We start from the raw sequence: 27,459 nt of genomic DNA, 5'->3' as shown, positions 1-27,459 counted from the left end.
TCAATCTCAACATGTAAGGTTAAAACATCATCCTCACATCACTTCACTTCTTTTTTTGAACAATGGTGTACCAATGGCTGAATATGGGTACTGGGGCCAGGCACTGGAGCAGGAGTATCGAGCCCTCAGGTTTCGGGCATAAGGTAAAGGGAGGCTGGTCTCAAACCCCAGTGTGGAATGGGCCAAGAGACAAGGAAAGTTCTCAGGTTTGAAGTCAAAGGAAATGCAGAGAAAATAAAAACAGGTTGAAGCCAAAGTTCAGCAGACTATACAGCCCAAGAAAGAATGAGCTGGGTTGGAAAAGAGAACCTGAAAACAGTAGTAAGAAAATGTCTGAGTACAAATCTCCTCACTCAATTAGGTATAGTATATCTGTGCAGAGTTCTTTGTTGGTTGCTATATATTATTTCTCTCTCTGTAGACCTAAAAAAAATTGATTTTTGGATACAATTGAACACAAAGTAGAAAAAGATGTCTTATTTCATCTCAGGAATTGGCACAACTCTTCCCCATATAGATAAAACCAGAATCACAGGTATATTTGAGACACAGTCTTCAAAGCAATACTCTATGAAATTCTTTTTTTGTAAAGTAATTGGTAAGAGGTCCCAGAATAAAATTCAAACTAGCTAAATAGGAAACTTCATTTGGGAAAGGAATTATACCTCTAACTGTTCCAAGTGTGTGGTCTCACATATTTTGTTCTAATATCTATTATATTTTCCTAACATTTACATATTTTGAAGACTTTGCCTAAGAAATTATCTTGACAAATCTCTATTATGTACATAATTCTTTCCACTCTCTATTACTCATATCAAATTGCCTTAGGGTATTTTTCGCTTTTTGTTGTTTTATTTTTAATCAAAGCTTAAACTAATTAAAAGCAGTTGGAAGAATGGTAAAGAAATGTTCCTCTTGAGAAGCATGAAGTCCTAATGAGAACAATTTCTATTAAGGCAGGATTTTCCTCCTAGCTCCTAGCAGAGTACTCACACCTATTCCCTGAGAGGAGACTAACCATTTTGTGGTATACCCTTCTCTACTAACAAAAACTAATTAGGAATTTAAGTCAACTATAATAGCATGAACTGCTCGGACAATGCAAACGTGCACCAAAAACAAAACAAGTAACCATACTGCTTGTAGATCATTAACTGCAGAGCAAACATGCAAAGACAGGTGTAGAGATGTTGTCTTTATGTTATGATGACAATCAAGTACAGCTTAGCCATTTCATTAACTCTTAAAATCCATTATACTTTAACTTATTTTTTTAAGTTTACAGAAAACTGAGAAGCAGTGGGACAAAGAAAACTGAGAAGCAGTGGGGCACAGAAAATATACAAGAAATATAGTGGGTTGCTACAATCTGTTGTAAGGAAAGAAGGCCCAGGATTTGACTGTGGGTACTGGCTGGCTCACACAGTCTTCTTAAAAGTCAAACTGAAACCTTAAAGGAAACATCGTCCTATCAGACATTAGAGCCATAGCCAAAGAGGCCTGACTTAGGGAAGCAATGGTGTCCAACTTATGGAAGTGGGATGCCTGTAAGAAACTGGGGAGAATGAGTATCTTCTAGATATAGGCAAGGGCTCCCACAGGCATGTCAGAGGTGGTTTCCTGATTCTGCTTTAGTGTAAACCTATCTGGATGGAGTCCATTTGTGTCCTTCAACTTATGGGTATTTCCATTTATTCCAGTCTCCAAAGAGGTCTCAGTGGTATCAGAGATTTCTGTTAAAACACAGTTTTCGTATTCTCAAATTTGAGTTCTGCTCTCTCAAGGAAATGACAGCTATTTGCTTCACCAAGACGTGCATCTTCCCAGGTATCAGCTTAGCCCTAGAGCTCAAATTCAGTTGTAGTTACAAGAAATGGAAGTAGTTACTTTTCAAAACTCTTTACAGCTCAGTCAGTATAATTAATTTCCTAACAGTAGGTCATAAAATTCACATGATATGAAATGCAATCAGGTATTTCTCCAAGATTTGTTTCCCTATGGAAAAAATCCCAAACTGGCCCAAAATGGCTTGTGAGAACTAATTCTGTACATTTCTTCCTAATTCATCATTCTGAAATGTCACACTGATAGCCTGAAATTAGCCATCGTGAGAGTATTTACACCATAGAGATTGGCAAATGCTACAAATAGGGATTAATTTTAGAGTCAGTGTCCCAGCACATCACTGAGTAGAATGCATAGTGTTAAAGCAAATACCTGTGTAAGTATTACACATATCAATAAGCAGAATATTACTGATACCCAAGACCAACCTCTGACCATCTGTTAATTTAAACACTCTTGAGATAGGCTGCTCACTGCTTTTAGACCAAAGGGAATTCCCGCTACAACCTGAGGGATTCTATCTTCAATTTGGTTATTAAAGAGCAGAGTTGGAAAACTTTCTGCGTAAATATTTCAGGATTTTCAAACTTGAAAATATAATCTGTGTAATATCCATATATTTCTTCTTCTTTTAAACAATCTTTAAAAATTTAAGAAACATGCTTAGCTCATGGGCTACCAAAAAAACAGACCACAGGCTAGATTTGGATCCTTGGTCAAAGTCTAACGAATCTTGCTCTAGAAGCACATGCTAATGTTTATCTTGATTAATGGCTCCATCAGTCTTCAAAGGACATTTCCAAACCTTAAGGGTTTTCAACAGGCCCTACTCCTCTCACTGTAAAGGACATCAAATTTTAATATCCTGAAAAATTTGTAACTATCAGATTTAAACTCCCTAGATGTTCTGACCCATCCTCTCCAAGCCATTTGCATTGTTCTCTCTAATATCAGAGGATGATACATTCTTTCCTATGAAGATGAATTTCCACACCTGTTTCTTGACTCTATCCCCATCTACCCTCTCTGGTATTTGCTCCATCTATTATCTTCCTTCTCTGTCCTGAATCTGCAAGTTCTTTCTTTTGGTTTCTTCTGATCAGCCTAAAACCCATTACATATGTACTTACATACACATATTCTCTTGTTATCTCCTCTCCTCCTCATCTCTGTCTCTATCTTTCTCTCTCTCTCATACACTTGTGCACGTGTGAAACTAAAGGAAACCAAATCAAAATGACTCAAAATCCTAACATCCTTGACCTTCCTCCACTATAATGTTCTCTTTTACACCTTTTCTTTTCTCATCAAATTTTTCAAAGTGTCTGTACTCCTTATCTCTCTCTTCCTTACTACATCCCCTATATATAAGCCTCTGCTTTCATTATCCTTTTAAAACTTCCCTATACACATCCTGATCATGTAATCAAAAGGAACCTTTTCTACTACAAAAAGATACCGTGTTATTTCATTTTATTAAGCCACTACATGTTAATCAGAAAAAAAATAGAAGACATAATAAGAGGAAAAAGAAAAACAAGCCTCCATTCACAGGCAACTAATGATAACAGCCAGTTATGAATTCTTTCAAATAATTCTGTACACATGTACAGGAATCCATATAAATACTATATGTCTATATAGGCGTATATATAAGATAAAATTAAAGCAAAATATACACCCTTTTGTTACTTGATTTTTATTTAAAGCATATCTAACTATATTTTTATATTACTATTTTCAACAAAATTTTTAATGGCTATACAGTGTGTACCACTGTGTGAATGTACCATGATTTCTTTATCCATTTCTCTAAGAAAAGATATTTAATTTCCAACTTTTCACTTTTATGAGTCTCACAGCAGTGAACAATGGAAGTAGAGCTTGAAGATAGATGCACACAATTTGGAATACATTTCCATCTTTTTCTTATAAATGTGTCTGCCAATTCAGACACCTCAGTTTTCTGAAATATTTTCCCCCTTTGATTTTTATGAAAACATTCTATCTTGGTTTTCATCCCACCCTTTCCATTCTCCTCAGCTAGATCACTTGTCTACTTATATCTCTAATGTTGATGGTGTGTGTGTGTGTGTGTGTGTGTGTGTGTGTGTATGTGTTTTGTCTCCCCTATGTACTGAAGATCCCCTCATCTATATCCCTAGTCAAATTTCTCCAAATAGACAACTTTTATATGTATGTATATATGGCTGCTGGAACCAGAGGAAAGCTATCCACAACACTTGGATGTGCCGTCAGTATCTGAAGCTAGGGTGTGAAACAATACTCTTCCTTCACACTCAAACTTTATTTGAGCTAGAGACAGCACCCAGGCACCCTGATTATAAACAAAACAAAACTAAATAAATAAATAAATAAAACAAAACAGTTTCTTTTCTCTTTATGTGTACCCTTCCTTCATATAAACCAAAAACTCTTAGTCATACAATAATCTACATTTTCTTAAGTCCATTCTCTCTTTTCTCTCATGGCTTTTTCATCTCATCTTTGCCTTGAGGCATGGGCTATACCCACTGTGCCAGAATGATTATTCAAAAACATGGGATGATGGTTGCTTACAAGATCCCTATAGCATAGACGCCTCTACCATCTGACTCCTCTGCCACCTGGACTTCCTTCTTCATTGCCTTTTTTACTTCCTTCACCCTTTGTGCATCAACAGTACAAAATTTTCCTCTTACACACATGCCTCCCTCCCCATGATATATCTTCATCTTTCTTTTACCTTAGCGTTACCATTTCATCCTTCTAGACTCCATTCAGATACAGTTTCCATCAGGTTGGCTCTAAATCCCTTTGGTGGAGGCTCTTTGACACTCCCATAAGCTCCCCTAAGGCGCCTTTTACAAGGCTTTGAAATCCTGCTTTTCATACCTATCTCTCTTATTAACCAGTGAACATGAGGTCTGGGTGCACATGTGAGCCACCCTGTACCCCACAGAAGTGTATGAAGACTAGATGAGTCCATGTGGCAATGAATGGATAAACAACTGTTGCATTATATGCTTCCTTCTCATTCCCAGTCTCTAACTCCTCAGGCTGCTTGTCAAGCAAGACTTTCCGGGTATGTTCATGATTGACAAACTAAAAAAGTCATTTGTTATTTTTTTCTTAGCTGAGTCCAGACTGCTATTATCAGTCACGGAGCATAAATATCTGTCTTCTGTCCTCTCAGCAGCGGGGCTCTTTTCCTTGGCAAAGTTCCAGCCAGTGTTTCTCATGAACTGCAATCTATAGTCTGATGTCTGGATGGACTAAAGATACTAATCCTATTGCTGCCTCACTTCAGAGAAAAATGCTGAAAGCAGCAAAAGCCTTAAGCTCAGAATATGCTGGAAGCCCTGCTACCCTGGGAATAGAACTTTGCTATGGAAAAGATTCTCTTGACCAATATCTTATAATAGAGAACTACCACTCTGTTACTTTTAGTTTGTTATTTACATACTTACTTACCTATTTACTTTTAAGCATAACTCCTTCAATAGATATGCCAGAAAGCCAAAAATCTCAGCAAAGAAATCAAATTTATAAATACCAAAACATATAATCTAATATCAAAGGACCACACTTAGAGAAGCAGGAGGCAGATCTGCAGTGAAGAAAGAGTAAGGGAGGTATCTCAGAGAAGAGAGAATCAGGAAGCAATGGAATCACAGGTAGCACTCACTCAGCAAATCATGACGGAGTTATGTGCTACATGCTGAGGAGTCTAGGGGCAGACTGGCCCTGGCACCAGGAAGGAGATTAGTAAAAAAGTATATAATAGCAAGTAAGTGTGTTCAGAGAAAAATATAGAAGCACAAAAAGGGGGCACCAAATCCAGTCCAGGAAGAACAGCAGCAGTAAATCATTTTGGAAGAAATGATATTTAAGCTGACCCTAGAGGGAGAACTAGGATTTAGCTTGGTTGATATGGAATCTACAGAGAGAAGTGAGGGTGACATTTCAGAGTACAGGGACAACATAAGCAAAAATGTGAAATGGAAGAACTTCAATAAGTGTGAAAAACTCCTGTGTTGCTGGTGCATAAATGGCTAGATATTAAGTCTTGAAAGATGATACTGGAGATCAGCTCAGATCATGTAGCACTTATATGGGGTTTAAGTAAACACTGAATAACTGCAAGAATTGGGTGTCGGGTTTTCACTTTAGATCCATCACACTGATCACAGTGAGGGACTGGAGAAACTGAGAAACAAGACTGTGGGCAAGACTGGTTATTCATTCCTCAAGCCATTTCCATATTTCTCCTGCAACCACAAGCTACACCACATTTCCCAGCCTCACAGTTAGTTGTGCAATGTGGCCAGATGTAATGCACTACACTTTTACCTCTAAGCTTTAGATCTACTTCTCCCTTCTGCAGGACCCTTGAGGCCATGTAGTGAAGATGGAAGAATAACAGGATGGGTGTAGTCTGCACCCTACCACACCACAGTGAACTACTTTTTGAGTAAAAAAATACTTGAATTCTATTAAGCCACAGGGATTCTGGCCATGAGACTCCCCTAACATAGGTTATGGCAATGCAGCCAGCCACTAGCTCAGTAAGGCCAGGAACTGCATCCATTTTTCTCTGTCATAGGGCAGGAATGAAATGAGACAAAACAGAACATGTTAAATGGATAAACCAATGATATGGTCAGTGATATTGAAAGTATGAACTAAGGGTGGAGAAGAGAATCAAACCCAAGATAGAGGGAAAATGAACACGATTTTGGTAATTAATTAGTTATGAACAGTTAGGAAGAGAAAGGAATCTATAAGTATTCCAGTCTGTGTGAACTGGTAAGTGATGGTACTATCACCTAAGAAAAAGCATGCATTACAAAGATGTATGATCTACTTAGATATACTGAGTTTTGCATGGCCAGTGGGATATTCAAATGGAGATATGCTTCAAATATTTCACATAAAGTGTAAAAATTCTGGCTGGAAATATATTCAATTGAATTAGCTGTGTAGGGCTGATAATTATAAATATGAGGGAGGATGATAAGGCAAACAGAGAGCATTTGAAAGCACACAGGATGACCTGTGGGAACAGCATTCAAAGTGGCCAGGAAGACAGAGGAGTGCTGGAATGAAACCTGTAAGAAATGGTGTGAAGGGCATCCAAGAAGATCAAATGAGGGCCTCGTCCCAAAAAGCAGCAGATCAGAGAGTCTAAAGATAAACAGAATAATCAGTGGTGTTAAAAAGACCAGAGCAATTCTGTTAAGATGAGGACTGGAAAAGCATTCATTCAGTTTGACAATCTGTATTCAATTGGTGACATATGGTGAGAAAGGTTTCAATAGAATGATAGGTGCAATCACAAAGCCACACTGAGGGGAGAAAGGATGAACAAGTGGAGATAATGAGTGTTCATTATTTCTTTTGAAAATTTGTATCAAAGAGGAAGAAGGAATTCTGACGTCTTTAGGTAACTCAAACTCAAGAGATTTTTCATGTGTGTTTGTTTTTAACATTAATTACATCTGTGGCATCCAATATAGTAGCCACTCACCATGTGGCTGCTGAACATCTGAGATGTGGGTAGTTTAATGGATAACTTAGTATCTTATTAAAATTAGTTTTACAGGCTTCTTTTTGCTTTATTGTAGTGTGCCTGTTTAAAAATACAGAATCACACACGTGGCTCACATTACATTTCTGCTGGGCCACGCTTAGCTGAAGCATATTAGAGGCTATTAGGGATAAGCAGTAGTAACACTTATAATTTACGTGGTAGGCAGAACTCTAAGATGTTCCCCAAGGCACACAATTGTGAGTCTGCATGGTGGGACCACTGAATATGAAAGGATATCACTTTCATGATTTGGTTACTAATTGGTTCACTGAGTAAATCAGAAGAGAGATTATCCTGGATGGCCCTGACCTAATCAGATGAGTCTTTCAAAAGAAAGCCAACTTTCAGGAGATGCTCCTCAGTGGACTCTAAGAAGTAGTTATGAGCTACCACCATGAGAAGATCAGAAGGCAAGAACCTGAGAATGGCTGCTGTTTCTAAAACCAGTAGCCAATGAAAAAACAGGGATCTTATACTACAACAGCAAGGACTAAATTTGGCCAATGATCTGAATGAGCACAAAAAGAGATCCAGAACCTCAGGTGAGATCACAGCAGCAACCAGCACCTTAATTTCAGCTTGCTACACCTGTGCTCCTGAGCCACAAAAACTGTAAGATAGTAAACTTGTATTTTTTTAATGCCACTAAGTTTGTGGTCACCTGTGACACAGTAATAGAAATATAACTATTTATAATAGAAATATAACATTTAATTAGCAATTATTATATATCAGGTACCATATTAAGCACTTTAGACGTACCACCTCATTTCATTTTTACAAAAACTCTAAGAGATAGGTGCCATTATTACTGCAATTTACAAAAAAGGTAACTGAGACACAGAGAGTTAAGAAATTTTCCCAGCATCACAAAACCAGTATTAGTAGGACTGGAATGAGCAAGTTCCACATACAGAAAAGACAAAATGATTAATGGAATCGGATCTCAGAGGACTGGGAAAGAAATGGGATTAAGACCATGGGTGGAAAGCTTACCCCAAAAAAAGAGGAACAACTCTTCTGTTGAGAAGGCCAGGATAGATGTGGATGTATTTATGTATGCAGATGGGTAGAGGGGAACACATTCTATACGTTTTACAATTAAGTTTTTCTATGAAGCTAGAGGCAAGCTAAATGCTAAAGCACTGAGGCAGGGAATAAAGATGGGTGTGCAGATTATTGTGTGGGTTTTTCATAGTTGCAGAAGAGTGGAGAAAGGGATGGACTGATCAAGATAAGTAACAGTGGTACAAATCAAGAGTCTGTATGTAGTGTTCAGCTGGGCCCTGCCATTTTTCCCTGGAGCTCTGAGCCTTACTGGTGAAGAAGAGCTGAAAACTGTAGCACTTATTTAAGATGGAAATTTCAACAGAGACACAACAGAAGGATGGAAACAACAAGGAACAAATATTGGTAAAATGGGCCCATAGTTCAGTACGGGCAGGGGAAATGAGAAAAAAAGATGAGAAAGAATGAAGTGCAAATGTTCTGCAGATACTCTAATATAATGAAGGTCACAATGCATGAAGAACAAGAATGAGGATAACAAAGAGCTAGAAAGAATTCAAGCAGGTTAAACCACAATCTGTAAGCCATTGAGTACCTTTAACTTTGAGATATAAATTATAGACCATTAAGACAAAGACTTATAGAAAATGGAAAGATTCTTGATAGTAATCTGGGATATATTACTTCATTTTACAGAAGAGGAAACCTGAGGAAGAAGGCCAAATGGTATACTCAAAACTGGGGGGCACCTGGGTGACTCAGTCATTTAAGCGCCCAACTCTTGATTTTGGCTCAGGTCATAATCTCACGTTTGTGAGATGGAGCCTCGCATCCATCAGGCTCTGTGCAGACAGTGTAATGCCTGCTTGGGATTCCCAAGAAAAATCAGTATGAGTTAACTTTGGGATACATATTTTATTTTCTTTATATCAATACCTACAGAAAAATGTTTATATCTATATTCACATTAATATCCATATCTACATATATACCCACACTAATATCCATATGCATATCTAAGTATTTACTAGATAAACAGAAGTATGACCAGTCACAAGGAAAGGTAAATAAGCCCTGTTATGTCAGTGGTGGCTATAAGTCCATTTTCCCTTCTCTTCATTAAAGAGGAATTACAATGAATAAAGAAATGATAGAAACAGAAACTACCTTTTAGAAAACCACAGTAATAATTGTTTCAGGCAAGATTCACCAATGGATGCTGAAATTACTGGGTGAAAGTGTGAAAAAGAAACATGATATTTTTGAAGTCTTCAAGTATCTCTCCTAAGATATTTACTAAGTAACAAAAAGGGAAAGTATTAACTTTACAAAGGTGCAAGCTGACAGACACCACCTTAACCAACTGACTGGGTTAATATAACCAGTAGTATGATGATGGGCCCTAATATAATGCACTGAGGAGGATAGTGCCCTAAGGCCCTTCAATCACAGCCACTAAAAGAGATACATTATTTGGGAATGTGAAGGTCTTGTATCTTTGCAACTTCCCTATTCAGAAATAATATTGTTCACTACTTGGAAGTCAGATGGAAACAAACACTTGAAGGAAAACGCAGGAGTCCAGGTTCCTGGAATGTGAAAGTCATGTTTGAGGAGCATTCAGAAATATGGCAAAAGGAAAGTTCCAGAAACCAAAATCCACTATGCCTACCATATCATGACTATGCAGCATTACGAGCCACTGCAAGGTTTTCTAATACATCTACATTTTAAGAGAATCATAACATAAGAGAGTCACAGTTATTGATTGACTTTAAAGCATTACTTTGAAAGGTTTGCAAAAAAGTCATGAAAAAAAGCATGGTACAGTTGTTACTGAAACAAAATTCCCATCTGCAAACTGGAGAGAATATCTAGTCTTTCCTATTATTATTGAAATCCTGTTGGGGGAGAGAGAAAGACTGCAGAGGAGAAAGAGACAGAGAATTTAAGCCTAGATAAGCTGACAGCCGTAGAGCTGAGATAATTCTATCGTTTTGAAAGATATAAATAATATTTTGCTGTCAGTCTCAGGTGAATAACAAATACTTCTAGAATATGTCACGTCCTTTGGAAAGTACAACTAAGATAAAGCAAAGACCAACCTTGCCAGAGAGAATTCTATCAGAAACTACCAAAATTAAGAGATCACTAAAAATTTTCAAACTTTCCTATCAATAGGTATGACACTGGAGACAAAGGTTCACAGTAACAAGACACTGAATATTCATTTTGACCATGCCTGGAAGTAAACCCCATTCCCTATGTCTTTTTAGTAAATAAAACAATGCAGAATAATTATTAGAGATGAGAGATTAGAGAGTTACCAACCTGAAGCTATTATAAGATCAAATAAAAATTAATGACATTCTGCTTCAGGAAGACAGAGAACTAAGTTTGTGATTACAAGTTAAACACTGGGCATCTAGACTGCTAAATAAACGTCAGTAAATGGTAACACTGCACATCTACTAATTTACACTGACCATCTCAGGCAAACTTAGTAATTAGTCACATGTTAGGCCTAAGACAAAACTTTGTATTAAACCTCAGATAATGAAAATCACAAAAAATCAGGTCATTCCAAGAAAGCAGCATTTTGTTCCAAAAGAGACTCAAAAACACTTAAAGGGAGAAATGAGCAATCCCTCCATATGTGAAGACCTGCCCTCTAACCCCACCTCCCACCATTACTGCCACAAAAAAAAAAAAAAAAAAAAAAGCCCTCTTAAAACCATCAAGAGAAGCCAAAAGCAATTCTACATCACATACATAGAAGCTGAACATTACACCTTATTTCTGGCTGAGCTACTGACTCACCTGATTGGCTGCTTCCTTGCTCCTGACTTTGTCCCAAGAGTAACATCCCATATCTGCACCTCTTCTACTCTCCCACCAAGGACTGCCTTCTACCCATTTTTGTTTCTCCAGATTTCCTTCAAGGATTAAATTAGTACCGTTATACCCCTTCAATAGCTTCTGATCACAGGACTCAGAAAAGGCCACACCCAAGTTTTCATGAGACAGACCATAGCTTGAACCTTGATATTTCTGCCATACATCTGGGCAAACATGTAATTGAAAGGCAATCAAACTCCTTTATTAATAAGTTTTAGGGGTGCCTGAGTGACTCAGTCAATTAAGTGTCTGACTCTTGATTTCAGCTCAGGTGATGATCTCACGGTTCATGAGATCAAATCCCATGTCAGGCTCTGTGCTGAGAGTGGAACCTGCTTAGGTTTCTCTCTCTCCCTCTTTTTGCCCCTCTCTTGCTTGTACTCTCCCTCTCCTTCAAAATAAAAAAATAAGCATTAGAAAAAGTTTTAAGCGGGTGCCTAGGTGGCTTGGTTGGTTGAATGTCTGACTTGATTTTGGCTCAAGTCATGATCTCAAAGTCATGGAATCAAGCCCCAAATCAGCCTCTCCACTGAGCATGGAGCTAACATAACATTCTCTCTCCCCCCGCTCTGCCCCTCATCTCTGTTTGTGTGCTTGCTCTCTAAAAACATAAAAATAAAATCAAACAAAAAGCTTTAGTGACAAGCCAAATATTTTCTTACAAATTAACAATGATATAACAAGTCTCTATAAGGCAATTAATCATATTTTAAAGAACAAAATACTAAGTTCAAAGATCTGTGTAATAACTGGGCATATTCTTCAAATATCTTTCATTTAATTCATGTTTTTAGATAAAATGAGACTATAAAGAGCCATAGGCTCTGCCCAAAGGGGTAAGTTTTACACATATTAATATACACCTTTAACATATTAATAGAATAAGACTTATTTCATGAACATAATATAGTAATAAGCTGAACTCACTTTATCATTATTTCTTCCAAAGCCAAAGGGAGAACCAGAGAATTTCTACTAATGGCAAAATTGTAAGATCCAATTCAATGGGAAAAAGTCTATTCAACAAATGATGCTAGGAAAACTGGACAGCAACATGCAAAAGAATGAAATTGGACCACTTTCTTACACCATACATGAATATAAATTCAAAATGGATTAAAGACCTAAATGTAAGCCATGAAACCATAAAAGCTCTAGAAGACAGCACAAGCAATAACTTCTCTGACACTGGCTAGAGAAACTTTTTTCTAGATAGATCCCCTGAGGCAAGGGAAACAAAAGAAAAAATAAACTATTGGGAATATACCAAAATAAAAAGCTTCTGCACAGCAAAGGAAATAATCAACAAAGCTAAAAGGCAACCTATGGAATGGGAGAAAATATGTGTAAATGACATACCTGATAAAGGGTTAGTAACCAAAATATATAAAAAACTTATAAAACTAAACCTACTAAAAACAAATAACCCAATTAAAAAATGGGCAGAAGAAAATCAAATCCAATAGCACATAAAAAGAATTATCCATCAAGATCAAGTGGGATTCATTCCTGGGTTACAGGGCTGGTTCAATATTTGCAAATCAATCAATGTGATACATCACATCAACAAAAGAAAAGATAAAAACCATATGATCCTGTCTATAGATGCAGAAAAAGCATCTGAAAAAATACAACATCCCTTCTTAATAAAGACCCTCAAGAAAGTCAGGATAGAAGGAACTTACTTAAACAGCATAAAAGCCATCTATGAGAAACCCTCAGCTAATATCATCCTCAACGGGGAAAAACTGAGAGCTTTCCCCCTGAGTACAGGAAAACGACAGGGATGTCCACTCTCACCACTGTTGTTTAACATAGTGCTGGAAGTCCTAGCATCAGCCATCAGACAACAAAAAGAAAAGGCATCAGAACTGGCAAAGAAGTCAAACTCTCACTTTTCGCAGATGACATGACATGATACGGAGAAAACCTGAGAGACTCCACCAGAAGCCTACTAGAGCTGATCCATGAATTCAGCAAAGTTGCAGGATACAAAATCAATGTACAGAAATCAGTTGCATTTTTATAAACCAATAATGAAGCAGCAGAAAGAGAAATCAAGAAACTGATCCCATTCACAATTGCACCAAAAACCATAAAATACGTAGGAATAAACCTAACCAAAGATATAAGAGATCTGTATGATGAAAACTATAGGAAACTTATGAAGGAAATTGAAGAAGGCACAAAGAAATGGAAAACCATTCCATGCTCATGGATTGGAAGAATAAACATAGTTAAAATGTCAATACTACCCAAAGCAATCTACACATTCAATGCAGTCCCAATCAAAATTGCACCAGTATTCTTCTCAAAACTAGAAAAAACTATTCTAAAATTTGTATGGAACCACAAAAGACTCTTTATAGTCAAAGTAATATTGAATAAGAAAACCAAAACGGGAGGCATCACCATCCCAGACTTTAGCCTCTGCTACAAAGCTGTCATCATCAAGACAGTATGGTATTGGCACAAAAACAGACACATAGACCAACTGAATAGAATAGAGAACTCAGATTTGGACCCAAAAATGTACAGCCAACTAATCTTTGACAAAGCAGGAAAGAGTATCCAATGGAAAAAAGACAGCCTCTTTAACAGATGGTGTTGGGAGAACTGGACAGCAATATGCAGAAGAATGAAACTAGATCACTTTCTTACACCATACACAAAAATAAACTCAAAATGGATAAAGGACCTGAATGTGTGACAGGAAACCATCAAAACCCTAGAGAAGAAAGCCGGAAACAACCTCCTTGACCTCCACCGCAGCAATTTCTTACTTGACACATCCCCAAAGACAAGGGAATCAAGAGCAAAAATGAACTATTGGGACCTCATCAAGATTAAAAGCTTCTGCACGGCAAAGGAAACAATCCATAACACTAATAGGCAACCGACGGAATGGGAAAAGATAGTTGCAAATGACATATCAGATAAAGGGCTATAAGGAACTCACCAAACTCCACACCCGAAAAACAAACAACCCAGTGAAGAAATGGGCCAAAGATATGAACAGACACTTCTCCAAAGAGGACATCCCGATGGCCAACAGACACATGAAACGATGCTCAGCATCCCTCATCAGGGAAATACAAATCAAAACCACACTGAGATACCTCCTCATGCTGGTCAGAGTGGCTAAAATGAGCAAATCCAAGGACTCTAGATGCTGGCGAGGATGTGGTTGTGGAGAAATGGGCATCCTCTTACACTGTTGGTGGGAATGTAAACTGGTGCAGCCCCTCTGGAAAACAGTGTGGAGGTTCCCCAAAAAATTAACAATAGAATTCCCTTATGACCCAGCAATAGCACTGCTAGGAATTTACCCAAGGGATACAGGAGTGCTGATGCATAGGGGCACATGTACCCTAATGTTCATTGCAGCACTCTCAACCATAGCCAAAACATGGAAAGAGCCTAAGTGTCCATCAACAGATGAATGGATCAAGAAGATGTGGTTTATCTATACAAAAGAATACTACATGGCAATGAGAAACAATGAAATCTGGCCATGTGTAGCAACATGGATGGAACTTGAGGGTGTTATGCTGAGTGAAATAATCAGGCAGAGAAAGACAGATACCTTATGTTTGCACATATAGGAGGATTAGGAGGGACTTAATGGAGGACCATGGGTAAGAAGGGGAAAAATAGTGGGGGAGAAGGAGGGAGGCAAACCATGAGAGACTCTTGAATGCCAAGAACAAACTGAGGGCAGATGGGGTGGGGAAGAGAGGAAGGGGGATGATGGGCATGGAGGAGGGCACTTGTGGGGATGAGCACTGGGTGTTATATGGAAACCAACTTGACAATAAACTATTGAAAAAAAAACATTAAAAAAAATAAGGTAAAAAAAATGGGCAGAAGACAGGAACAGATATTTCTCCAAAGAAATACACATGGCCAACAGACATATGAAAATGTGCTCAACATCACTCATCATCAAGCAAATGCAAATCAAAACTACAATGAGATACCACTTCATACCTGTCAGAATGGCTGAAATAAAAAGCATAAGAAACAGCAAGTGTCATTCAGGATGTGGAGAAAAAGGTACACTCATGCACTTTTGGTGGGAATGCAAACTGTTGTAGCCACTGTGGTAAACAGTATGGAGGTTCCTCCAAAATTTAAAATAGAATTATGATATGATCCAGTAATCCCACTATTGAGTCTTAACCAAAGAATGTGATAACACATATTCAAAAGATAATCATCCCTATGTTTATTGCTGCATTATTTACTATAGCCAAATTATAGAAGTAGCCCAAGTGTCCATCAATAGATGAATGGATAAAGAAAATGTGGTGTATATATATACAATGGAATATTATTCAGCTATAAAAAAGAATGAAATCTTGCCTTTTGCAACAACATGGATAGATCCAGAGAATACTGAGATAAGTCAGTCAGAGAAAGACAAATACCATATGAATTCATTCATATGTGGAATTTAAGAAACAAATGAACAAAGGAAAAAAGAGAGAGACAAACTAAGATACAGATTCTTCTTAATTATAGAGAACAAGCTAATGGTTACCTAGGGGTAGTAGGAGGGGGGCTAAATTAAGTGATAGGGATTAAAGAATACACATATCATGATGGACACTGAGTAACAGGACTGCTGAATCACTACACTGTACACCTGAAACTAATATAACATTGTATAATAATTATACTGGAATTAAAATTTTAAAAATTAATTCAAAAATCATAAGACCCTATGATAAGGCAAATTAACTTGTGACATGGGTTCACTGCATAAAAACCCAAAAAAGGTCTAGTGAGCTATGAATTAAGAGGTATGAAAAAAACTCAATCTCTCTCTCTATAAAATTATAACACAATTAAATATATATAATTATACACAATATACAAATATATATTCTATATACATATTATTTCTTCCAAAATATATCAAGGGACAATTTTAAGTTTTTTAATTCCATATGCTACGCCTTTTATTCCCATGACTTATTCATTCCATAACTGAAAGCCTGTATTTCCCACTCCCCTTCACCCAATTTGTTCATCCCTCCAGACAATTTTAACTTAGATACAAGTCATGAAGTAATATAACTGTGCTATCTAAAGAAACATACAGATTCTAAATTTTTTTTTTTAATGTTTTATTTATTTCTAGGAGAGAGAGAGAGACAGCGTGAGCAGGGGAGGGTCAGAGAGAGAGGGAGACACAGACTGAAACAGGCTCCAGGCTCTGAGCTGGCAGTCAGCACAGAGCCCGACCCGGGGCTCGAACCCACGAACCGCGAGATCATGACCTAAGCGAAAGTCAGACGCTTAACCGACTAAGCCACCCAGGCGCCCCAGAAACATACAGATTCTAAAATATAACCGACTAGAACGTACTAGTATCCTATCTTCTATTTAAGAATTTTTAATATTTCATGACAGTAAAAGAAAATTTTAGTAAGGTCATGTCATTAACGTGCTTCTAAAGGAAACTAATTTTAAAATTGAGAGATATTTAAGAACCAGAGAAAGGCAGGAATACCTTGAACTCACTACTACTAAAACCACAAGATACACATGTATATCTACATACACAGAATGCATTTATCAAATCAAAATATTTGATTGCCTATTCTCATGACAGTAATATTTAAAAGTTTTTATTTGGGGCTCCTGGCTGGCTCAGTCAGTTAAGTGTCCGACTTCAGCTCAGGTCATGATCTTGCAGTCCGTGGATTTGGGCCCTATGTTGTGCTCTGTGCTGACAGCTCAGAGCCTGGAGCCTGCTTCAGATTCTGTGTCTCTCCCTCTCTCTGCCCCTTCCCTGCTCATGCTCTGTCTCTCTCTGTCTCTCAATAATAAATAAACATTAAAAAAATTTTTTTTTAATCAGAATAAAAAAAAAGTTTTTACTTGAAACATTTAATTTTAAACTTTCACACCTACCAGAAGGAGACAGACCATGTTTTCCTATTCTAGAGATGAGGGAACAAAGGCTCATTGGAGGTTTAATGATTTATCTGGGGTTATTCATAAGTGGCAGAGCAAAACCTCTAACTTAGGCCTTGGATTACAGAATCATTATATATTTTTTTAAGTATGGTGCTAGATTCTGAAAGGATTCTAAGAAGAATCTGCCCCCAGTTGCTACCTGAGAAGTTTAGAGACATCAAAAACTCATGAAAGCAAATGGTATGTTTACTAATTAGGATGAAACACACAATGAGGTTCAAAAGAGAAGAATAAATAAGATACCATTATACGCGCAGCTGACCTGGGTAACAGAGACCTTGTACAGACTGGAGTCAAACAGTTAAGGGCAAGAAACAGGATGGAGTGGAGGTGTCTACAGCTCCTCCTACTCTATCTACCAGTCTTCCCAGGAATGTGTATACATTCAAGATCAATCCTCATTTCCAATCTCACACACACTATCATAAGCTCTCATGTAATTATAATGAAGATGTTGGAAATGGGTTACTGGCAATAGGAATTAATGTTTGTACTTTAATATTAGTTAGGAATTCTAATTATAATCAAGTAAATGAACTTACTTTGAGAAAGATTCTCAAGGGCTTTTCCCAGCTTCTTGCTCTCTTGAAGGATGTGGTTCAATTCATCAAAATCACGGCTTTCTGGTTTAAATCGCCAGTTCCACTTAGGATGATCTACTGACCTTGGCACTATGTTTTAAAAAAAAATGATTATTCCATAAGCATGCTACATAATGATAAAAACTTACTATTCATCATCATGTGAGAGACTATATCAAGATCAATGTACAGAATAAAAATGTTTGTTTCAGACATGGTTTTCTTATGAGCAAACAGAGGGAAGTTAGGAAGCTGCATTTTAAGAAATGTTTTAATTGAACTAGTAAAGGGAAGTGTGACAATGTTTATAGAAAAAAGAAAATTCAGGTACTAATTTAAAACCAATTTCTATAACTTAGGGAAAATACACAAGCAGAGCACATTTTATATAATATTTTAGCAGCTGAAAAAACAATTACTAACTTCTTCATCAGCAATTAGTAAATATTTTTAAGACATTTTGCTGTCTTCTGATAAAACAGAAGACTGAAGACACTTACCTTCACTTCCCCCAAAACCCAACTAAAATTAGACTAAAGATTTTTTGGTCAAATAAGTAGTTGAACAAGAAGAGAAGACATTATTAGACAAGAAAGAGCAAATCTTTTTTTGGAAGATGCAAAATAAAATGAGGAGTGGTAACTGGATTCAGCAAAGTAGAGAAATCTAGTCCCAGAGAGAGATTCCCAAAATGGTGGACATATCATAACATTTAACACTAAAGCATGAATCAAGGAAGATAAATGCCAAAGTAATAGGATATAAAAACTTGTTTTTCAGATTGGAAGGATCCATTAAATGTCCAGAACAATTCAAGGCATAAATTCAATTCAATTCAAGGCAAAATTTTACAACAGTGGCAATAAAGAAAGATCTTAAAAGCTTTCAGAGACAGAAATAGCAAATCAAATTCTCATCAGACTTCTCAAAGGCCACTCTTGCCCAGAAGACACAAGAGAAATTCCTTCACAATTCCAACTGAAAATTACTTTTTAGAGTAAAGATTTAAACTATTTATCTTGCAATCAATCTTTTTCAGAAAGCTCTATAGTAAGGATGCTCTAATAAAACGAATAAGTAAACCCCAAAGTGGAAAGACTTGGGATTCAGGATATAGGTGATCCTCCATAAGAAAAAGGAGAAGTGAATCTTCAGTATGGCTTTAAAGGATGGTCTCAGAAGACAGTTGAGAAAAAGGCTAGAACCAAGAAGCCAAGATTCGATCAAAGGAAGAGGGCTGCCAAAAGCGATGTCTCTAATTTTTTTAATAAAATAAAATATAAAATAAAATAAGATCAAAGTTAGGATTCCTTGATGAATGTGATCATACTGAGTTCAATACTTTAAGGAACGGTTTGAGGAAGGATTAGTGAGTACACAGAAAACAAAGCAAATACAGAAATAAGACAATTATTAGTTCAAAAGCAAATTAATAGTTGGACATCTATGTCTCTACTGTGATAAAGACTAGTTAACGTAGCCATAATAATATTGTGTGGAGTATATATTCAACATTTGAAATAACTGCATACTTATACTGTGGTGATGAGTTGGGCCTGAGGTATGAAGCCACAAAGTCTTAGAGGACAAGAGCTGGTGCCTCAAGTTTAAAAAGTAGAAGGGAACTGTGCAAGTAACTTGTATGTCTTGATTTGTAAACTTGTGTAGCAAAAGAAACATCTGAAAGAACTGAAAGTGGCTCCATGTTAGAAGGCTGTAATACTACTTGACTTTTCAAACCACATATATTTTTGCTTTGATTAAAATAAACCAAAATAATTTTAAAAATATTTATATGGCAAAGGCAATCTCAGACTACTGAAATACTTTTTCTACCATCTTTTTAAAAAGTAATCTGAAATATTTACTATACTAAAAATATACTGACCCTCTGACCCAATGATGTTATGTCTCGTAAATTATCATGAAGAAATGAGAACACCTATACTTATATTTGTATGTACAAAGCTGTTTATTTTATCAGAAATTACAAGACATTTGTTTATTTCAGTAAATAGTTTGTGGCAGCACAACTCTGTAAATAATATAACTGTCCTTCCACAGGGGAATAAATAAATTATGGCACATTCACAGCATGCTACAGCATTATTTATTAAAAAGTATAACTTAGACCTAAGTTTAACGCAAAAATATATCCATGGTACATTCTAAAATAAAAAAACAAATTGCTCAAGAATGTGCATAGTCTAAAAACAGCTTTATAAAGCAAATCAACTCACACATATTTTATATGTTAGTTTGTACAGAGAAAAGGATGTAAAAAGATGCAAACTATTTCGAAGGATGTGAAAATATATACACTATTTCTAAGGAAGGAAAACCTGAGGGGACTAAAGGAAGAAAGAAGAATTAACATTTAAAATTTTATTAAATTTTTTGAATATAAATCTCCTTTGTTTTCCTCTACTCTAAAAGATTTAATTAGTTTTTATAAACTTTATTAAATGCAGGGTTAGTGTTGCTTTGAATGGAATACAATGCTGTAACTAAACATGACAGGCGAGGAAGCTGCTCCAGGCAGCTAACATCCTTAAAAGAATATTATACTCAAAAGGCTCTAAATCAATTAAACATGCTTGAGAATGTGAGTGAGTAGATATACATAAATAAAGCTCAATGTTACTGCTAAAACGAGTATGACATTATTAGGATTTAGCAGCCAGAAATATCAGATTAAAAGTTGGGCTTCAACTCTTACCTTTCCTTCCTTCATTTTGTTAGTAACACATACTTACATTAAGTAACATTTGAATGACAAAATTCCTTACATGATTTGGATTCTGGCGACAGTGGGGAAATATTAGACACAGCAAGGTCACTTTTTGACTTTTTAGGCTTCTTTGCATTTAATTGCCAAGGCTTATCATAGCTTCTGAAATCCCTTCTTGTTCCTTTATGTTCTGTTAAAACAAACAAAATACATACATGTATGTGTGTTTTATATATAACAATAAGTGATTTCAAGATTGATCAAAAACTAAATCCATTACGTCATTAGATATACCTGGCAAAAGCTACAAGTCATCTCATATCAAAACTAATGTAAATATTCAAAAGTATTTGTTTAATATCCCCTGTAAATGTTAGTTTTGAATTTGATATGATTCAATTTGTATATTAATATGATTAAGATTATGTTAAACTCTTAAAAGCTTCTGGAAACATTCTTTAAGGCATAAATCACCATTACTTAAAATAACATTCTTTAAATAGGTATTATGGAATAAGGCACTCTTCCTAAAGTAAATAAAAATAACTGAACCCTTAAGTAAGTTTTACTCATCTGATTTTACCTTATGCATTATTGACTAAGATATGTTACATTACTGATGGTCACCCACATTTCTTCTCCAGCATCAGTCATTTTTTCCACTTCTTAATTCAAGAAAGTAATTCAACCAACTTTGTTGAAAGTCATAGCTCTCCGTCAAAGGCAGTCAGTCACACCAATTCCTGAATAAAATGGTATTTCCAAGAGTTCGCCCCTTTTGACATCTTTGCCAAGCAGTTCATATTTTTAGACATGCCTATCTTTCCGGAATATTTTTTCTCTTATTCTCAGGACACTACATTCTCCTCATCTCCATATCCCCTATTTGACTACTCTTTCTCTGTATCATTCACTGCTTCCCCATATTCTTCTTTCATCTATGTGATCTTCTGTAGAGTTTAGAGTCTCCTTCTACCTTCTTGTTTAAATATATAAATTGTCTAATTATCTTAGCTTTATGAATGAGTCATCAATATTTCTCTAGCCACCCACTTGTAAATACCAAATAGACATTATGAAACATTATATGGGATCTTCAAATTTATTAAGGTTTTACTAAACTGACTGTTATCGAATTTTTCCACCTCCAACATGTCATTCAATGCCAAAAGAGGCAAAGATATTCTGAAACTCCAGGAACAGAAATACTGGTCTGTGTTCTGCCAGAATGAAGAATGTGTTACCTCAGATATGAATAAGATGAAAGACGGAAAAATCAGAAGGAGATTAGATTTCTAGGCATTCATGATACTTACCCCTACATCAGAGTCATCTATTTCTATCATTCTATGAGAATCTGTCTTTCTGCATACATCCTAGGACTATATCATCTTCTTAAAAATATAAATATATTTATTTATTTAGAGAGCGTGGGGGGGGGGAGTAAAGAAAGAGGAAGAGAGAGAATCCCAAGCAGGCTCCATGATGACTGGGAGCTGAAGCTGGGCTCAATCTCACAAATGGTGAGATGATGACCTGAGCCGAAATCAGGAGTCAGACACTGAACGGACTGAGACATACAGGCACCGTGGAATGTAGTATCTTCTAATGCAACATGGCTAAAGGAGAAAGGATCCTGGTCATATAATACAGCATTTCATGATACAAAGAAAAAGGCTAAAAAGAACAAGGGTGGCATGGCACATTATATTTTATGGTTTTACTTCTCCACTACTATAGGCAAGGAGAAAAATCCACATTAATATAAATAATCTAGCAATGATACTGTTCTTATTTAGTCAGTTGAAAACAAGATGAAACAAAGTTATTCATTACTGTAGCAGAGACTCATAGGATTCAACTGGTAATGGAAATTTTAGTAGCAGTCATGATTTGTTCTGTTGCTCTAAAATTTTTGAAAAGGATACAAATAGTTCCAAGCTATATGTTGAGGGGACAAAGAAGACCAGCACTATTGACTGACAAACTTAAAATTAGATAGAATACTCATTTAAATTTGAATAAATGGAAAAAATAACATTTTAAGAAAAAAAATCAATACAAAAACCAAGAAAGCAGCATTCAGGACACAGAGAGGGAGATCAAAGTCAACACGGTGGAGCAGTAGGGGGACCTGAAGTTCCTGTCCCTCAAATTACAGCAATATTGAAACCAAAAGACTTGGAATTCCAGGAATCTGGGCTACAGAGTGACAGAAACATCTCAAGGGGCCCACAGAGACAACTTGGCAAGCCACAGGTGTGTGACTGCAAACTGGGAGAGATAAAATGGGCAGCATAGGAACAGAGAGAAGGGATCCCCTTCTATGGAGAGACAAAAGGAAAAGAAAGAGAGGCAGTAGAAGTACAGGACTGTATTTGGACAAGAGAAAAACCACAAACTGGGGAATGGAAAAAATAGAGAAAGAACCAATTTCTAACTCGTTCCAGGGTTGTGGGGCTTTCTCCAGACTGGGGCCTGCTGCCCTCTATGCCCACCTGGGAAGGAGGGCAGCCAGCCCAGGGCTCAGGAGTGAACTCAGGGGCACAGCCGGAGAGAGCAGTCCCCTACCTTGAGTGCTGTGGGAGGAAGGTATATAGCCACTCCAAGGACAAAAGACCCTGCAGGCGCCCACCAGCCAGGGTCCCTTTGTGGGCTGGCTGGGCAGAGTGTAACTAACTACCCCAGAACTGGCGCCAGCAGGATGGGACCCTTTAAGATTTCAGGGTTTGAATCCCAGCGGAGCACCTAGGTGGTGTGGGAGGCTGTAGGGAGCGACAAACTGGCCCTCTCACACCCATGTGGCACTGTTAGGATGGCCTGAAGAGAGTGGTTTGGGACACCCATTCCAGGGAGGAGAGACTGGGGTGTCGCCATTTTTGTACCCATCACCAACAAGGTGGGGCTTCAGGGAACAGACAATGGGCCCACATTGGAGGTGGCTTCCACCTACACCAAACCACGCCCCTCAGTGCCTGCTAACAAACTGCATACCTCACAGAACAAGACTGACACTGACCAAATCAGAAGGCCCCTCCTCCAGACCAGTGCAGCCACCGGCTCCAAGCCACCATCAGATATCAGTCCAGCAGTTTTGTATTTTCTGATTTGATTCTTGATCAATTCTTATTTTATATATATTTTTTCTCTTACTTTTCTTCCTCTTATTTCTTCCCTTCTCTATTCTGGTTGTTGGTTTGTTTAAGCAGATATTTTTAACCTATTCTTTTTGCACTTCTCCTGTGTTTCCTTTTTCTTTATTTTCCTCTCTCTCTGGATTAAGTCATATAGTTTCTCTGATTCCCTGTTTGGTCAATTCTTTCTTCTTTTCTTTTTCTCTGCCTCTGTCATTTCTTTCTTTGTATGGGATGTTTCTTCCACCCTCACCCTTTTAATTTCTTCCAGGGTTACTTCAATGAACGAATCAAAGCACACCTGGCAGAAGGTCTAAACCACCACTATGACTGAGGAAATAAAGCAAACAGAGTCACAAAACCAGACAGCATGCAACACACACCTCTTGAAGGGCCAGGCCCTGGAGAAGGTATCACCCCTTTTTAATATAGTAGTGCTCGCAGGTGCAGGACACATAACAAGCTATAAAAACACAATAAGGGACAGACACATAAGGGTAACAGCAGACCTGTCCACTGAAACTTGGCAGGCCAGAGGGAGTAGCAGGAAAATATTCAATGTGCTGAAGAGGAAAAATATGTGCCAAAAATCCTTTAACCAGCAAAGCTGTCATTCAGAATAGAAGGAGAGATAAAGGCTTTCCCAGACAAACAAAACTTGAAGGAGTTCATGACCACTAAACCAGCCCTGCAAGAAATCCTAAGGGGGACTCTGTGAGTGGCATGCTGCAAAGACTACAAAGGACCAGAAACATCACCATAAGCATGAAACCACCAGATAACACAATGACACTAAATCAATATTTATCAATAACTCTGAATGTAAATGAACCAAATGGATAAAAATGAACTAAATGGTAACAGAATGGGGGAAAAAAAAACAAGATCCATCTATATGCTGTCCACAAGAGACTCATTTTAGACCTGAGGACACCTTCAGATTGAAAGTGAGGGGATGAAGAACCATCTATCATGCTACTGGAAGTAAAAAAAAAAAAAAAAAACTGGAGTATTCATACTTATATCAGACAAACTATATTCTAAACTAAAGTTTGTAACAAGAGATGAAGAAGGACATTATATCATAATTACAGGGTCTATTAATCAAAGAGCTAAAAATTGTAAATGTTTATGCCCCCAACCTGAAACTACCCAAATATAAGTAATTAATCACAAACATAAGCAATCTAATTAATAAGACTATGGTGATTGCAGGGGATTTAAATACTCCACTTACAGCAATGTACAGATCATCTAGGTAGAAAAACCAATAAAAAAAACAATAGCCTTGAATATTACACTGGACCAGATGGACTTGACAGATATATTCAGAACTTTTCATCCAAAAGCAGCAGAATACACATTCCTCTTGAGTGTACATGGAACACTCTCCAAGATAGATCACATACTAGGTCACAAAACAGACTTCAATAAATAAAGAACTGAGATCATACCATGCATAGTTTCAGATCACAATGCTATGAAACTTGAAATCAACCATAAGATTTGGAAAACCTCCAAATGCATGGAGGTTACCGGGCATTCTACTAAATAGAATGAATGGGTCAATGAGGCAATTAAAGAAGAAATTTAAAAATATATGGAAAGAAGTGAAAATGAAAACATGACATCCAAGCCCACTGGAATGCAGCAAAGGCATTCCTAAGACCAAAATACATTGCAATCCAGACCTACCTCAAGAAACAAGAAAAATCCCAAATATAAAACGTAATCACTCACCTAGAGTAACTAGAAGCAAAACAGCAAAGAAACACCAACACCAGCAGAAGAAGAGAAATAATAAAGATTAGAGAAGAAATAAACAATATAGAATTTAAAAAACCCAGTAGAATAGATCAATGAATCTAAGAGTTGGTTTTTAGAAAAACTAAAATTGAAAAACCACTAGCCAAACTTCTCAAAGAGAAAAGAGAGAGAACCCAAATAGATAAAATCTCCAATGAAAGAGGAAAGATCACAACCAACACCACAGAAATACAAACAATTATTAGAGAATAATATGAAAAATTATATGTCAACAATTGGATAACCTGGGAGAAATGGACAAATTCCCAGACACCCACACAATACCAAAACTCAAATGGGAAGAAATAAAAAATTTGAACAGACCCATAACCAGCAAAGAAATTGAATCACTTATCAAAAATCTCCCAACAAATAAGAGTCCTGGGCCAGATGGCTTCTCAGGGGAATTTTATCAGACATTTCAAATAGAGTTAAAAGTTATCCTTCTCAAGCTGTTCCAAAAACTAGCAATGGAAGGAAACCTTCCAGATTCACTTTTTTTTTTCATATTTATTTATTTTTGAGAGAGAGAGAGAGTTCAAGCAGAGGAGGGGCAGAGAGAGGAGACACAGAATCTGAAGAAGGCTCCAGGCTCTGAGGTGTCAGAACAGAGCCTGATGCAGACCTCGAACTCATGGACCGTGAGATTATGACTGAGCCGAAGCTGAATGCTTAGCAACAACTGAGCCACCAAGGCATCTCCAGACTCATTCTATGCAGCCAGCATTCCTTGATTCCCAAACCAGCCAGAGACCCCTGTCTGGGAAAGAGAAAGGAGAATTACAGATTAATATCCCTGATGAGAATGGATGCAAAAATTCACAACAAGATACTAGCAAACTGAATTCATCATCAGTATATTAAAAGAATTATTCACCATAATCAAGTGGGATTCATTTCTGGGCTGCAGGGCTTGTTCAATATTTACAAATCAATCAATGTGATACATCACAGTAATAGAAGAAAGGATAAGAACTATATGATCCTGTCAATAGATGCAGAAAAGGCATCTGACAAAATATAGCATCCTTCTTTAATAAAAACCCTTAACAAAGTCAGGAGAGAAGGAACATACCTTAACATCATAAAAGCCATATATGAAAAGTGCATAGTTAGTATCATCCTCAGTGGTGAAAAACTGAGCTTTCTCCCCAAGATCAGGAACATAACAGGGATGTCCACTCTCACCACTGTTGTTTAACATAGTGCTGGAAGTCCTAGTATCAGCAATCACACAACAAAATGAAAAAAAAAGGCATCCAAATTGGCAAAGTAGATGTCAAACTTTGGCTTTTCACAGATGACATAATACTCTACACAGAAAACCTAAAATACTCCACAAAATAGCTGCTAGAACTAATACATGAACTCATCAAAGTTGCAGGGTACAAAATCAATGTACAGAAATTGGTTGCATTTCTACACATCAATAATGAAAGAACAGAAAGAGAAATCAAGAAACCAATCCCATTTACAACTGCACCAAGAACCATAAAATACCTAGTAATAAACCTAACCAAAGATATAAAAAATCTGTATGCTGAAAACTATAGAAAAACTATGAAACAAATTGAAGAAGACACAAAGAAATGGAAAAACACTCCATGCTCATGGACTGGAAGAATGAATGTTGTTAAGATGTCAATACTACCCAAAGCAAGCTACACATTCAATGCAATCCCAATCAAATTGCACTGGCATTCTTCTCAAAGCTAGAACAAACAATCCCAAAATTTGTATCAAACCACAAAAGACCTCAAATAGTCAAAAGAAAACCAAAGTAGGAGGCATTACAATCCCGGACTTTAGCCTCTGCTACAAAGTTGTAATCATCAAGACAGAATGGTATTGGCACAAAAACAGAACACAGAC

The 27,459-nt window shown here is 37.0% G+C and overlaps 1 protein-coding gene across 1 annotated transcript in view; it reads right to left on the bottom strand.

Moving 5' to 3' along the window:
* CUNH8orf34 (chromosome unknown C8orf34 homolog) overlaps nucleotides 1–27,459 on the bottom strand; it is a 396,548-nt gene that overhangs the window by 284,803 nt on the left and 84,286 nt on the right. The window contains 2 exon segments of the mRNA XM_039216922.1: nucleotides 17,878–18,006; nucleotides 20,706–20,837. Coding sequence (XP_039072853.1) covers nucleotides 17,878–18,006; nucleotides 20,706–20,837 — 261 coding nt within the window.

Source organism: Hyaena hyaena, unplaced genomic scaffold (assembly GCF_003009895.1).
Source record: "Hyaena hyaena isolate Hyena2069 unplaced genomic scaffold, ASM300989v1 scaffold_660, whole genome shotgun sequence".
Classification (NCBI taxonomy): domain Eukaryota; kingdom Metazoa; phylum Chordata; class Mammalia; order Carnivora; family Hyaenidae; genus Hyaena; species Hyaena hyaena.
This window is presented reverse-complemented; position numbering and strand designations above follow the sequence as displayed.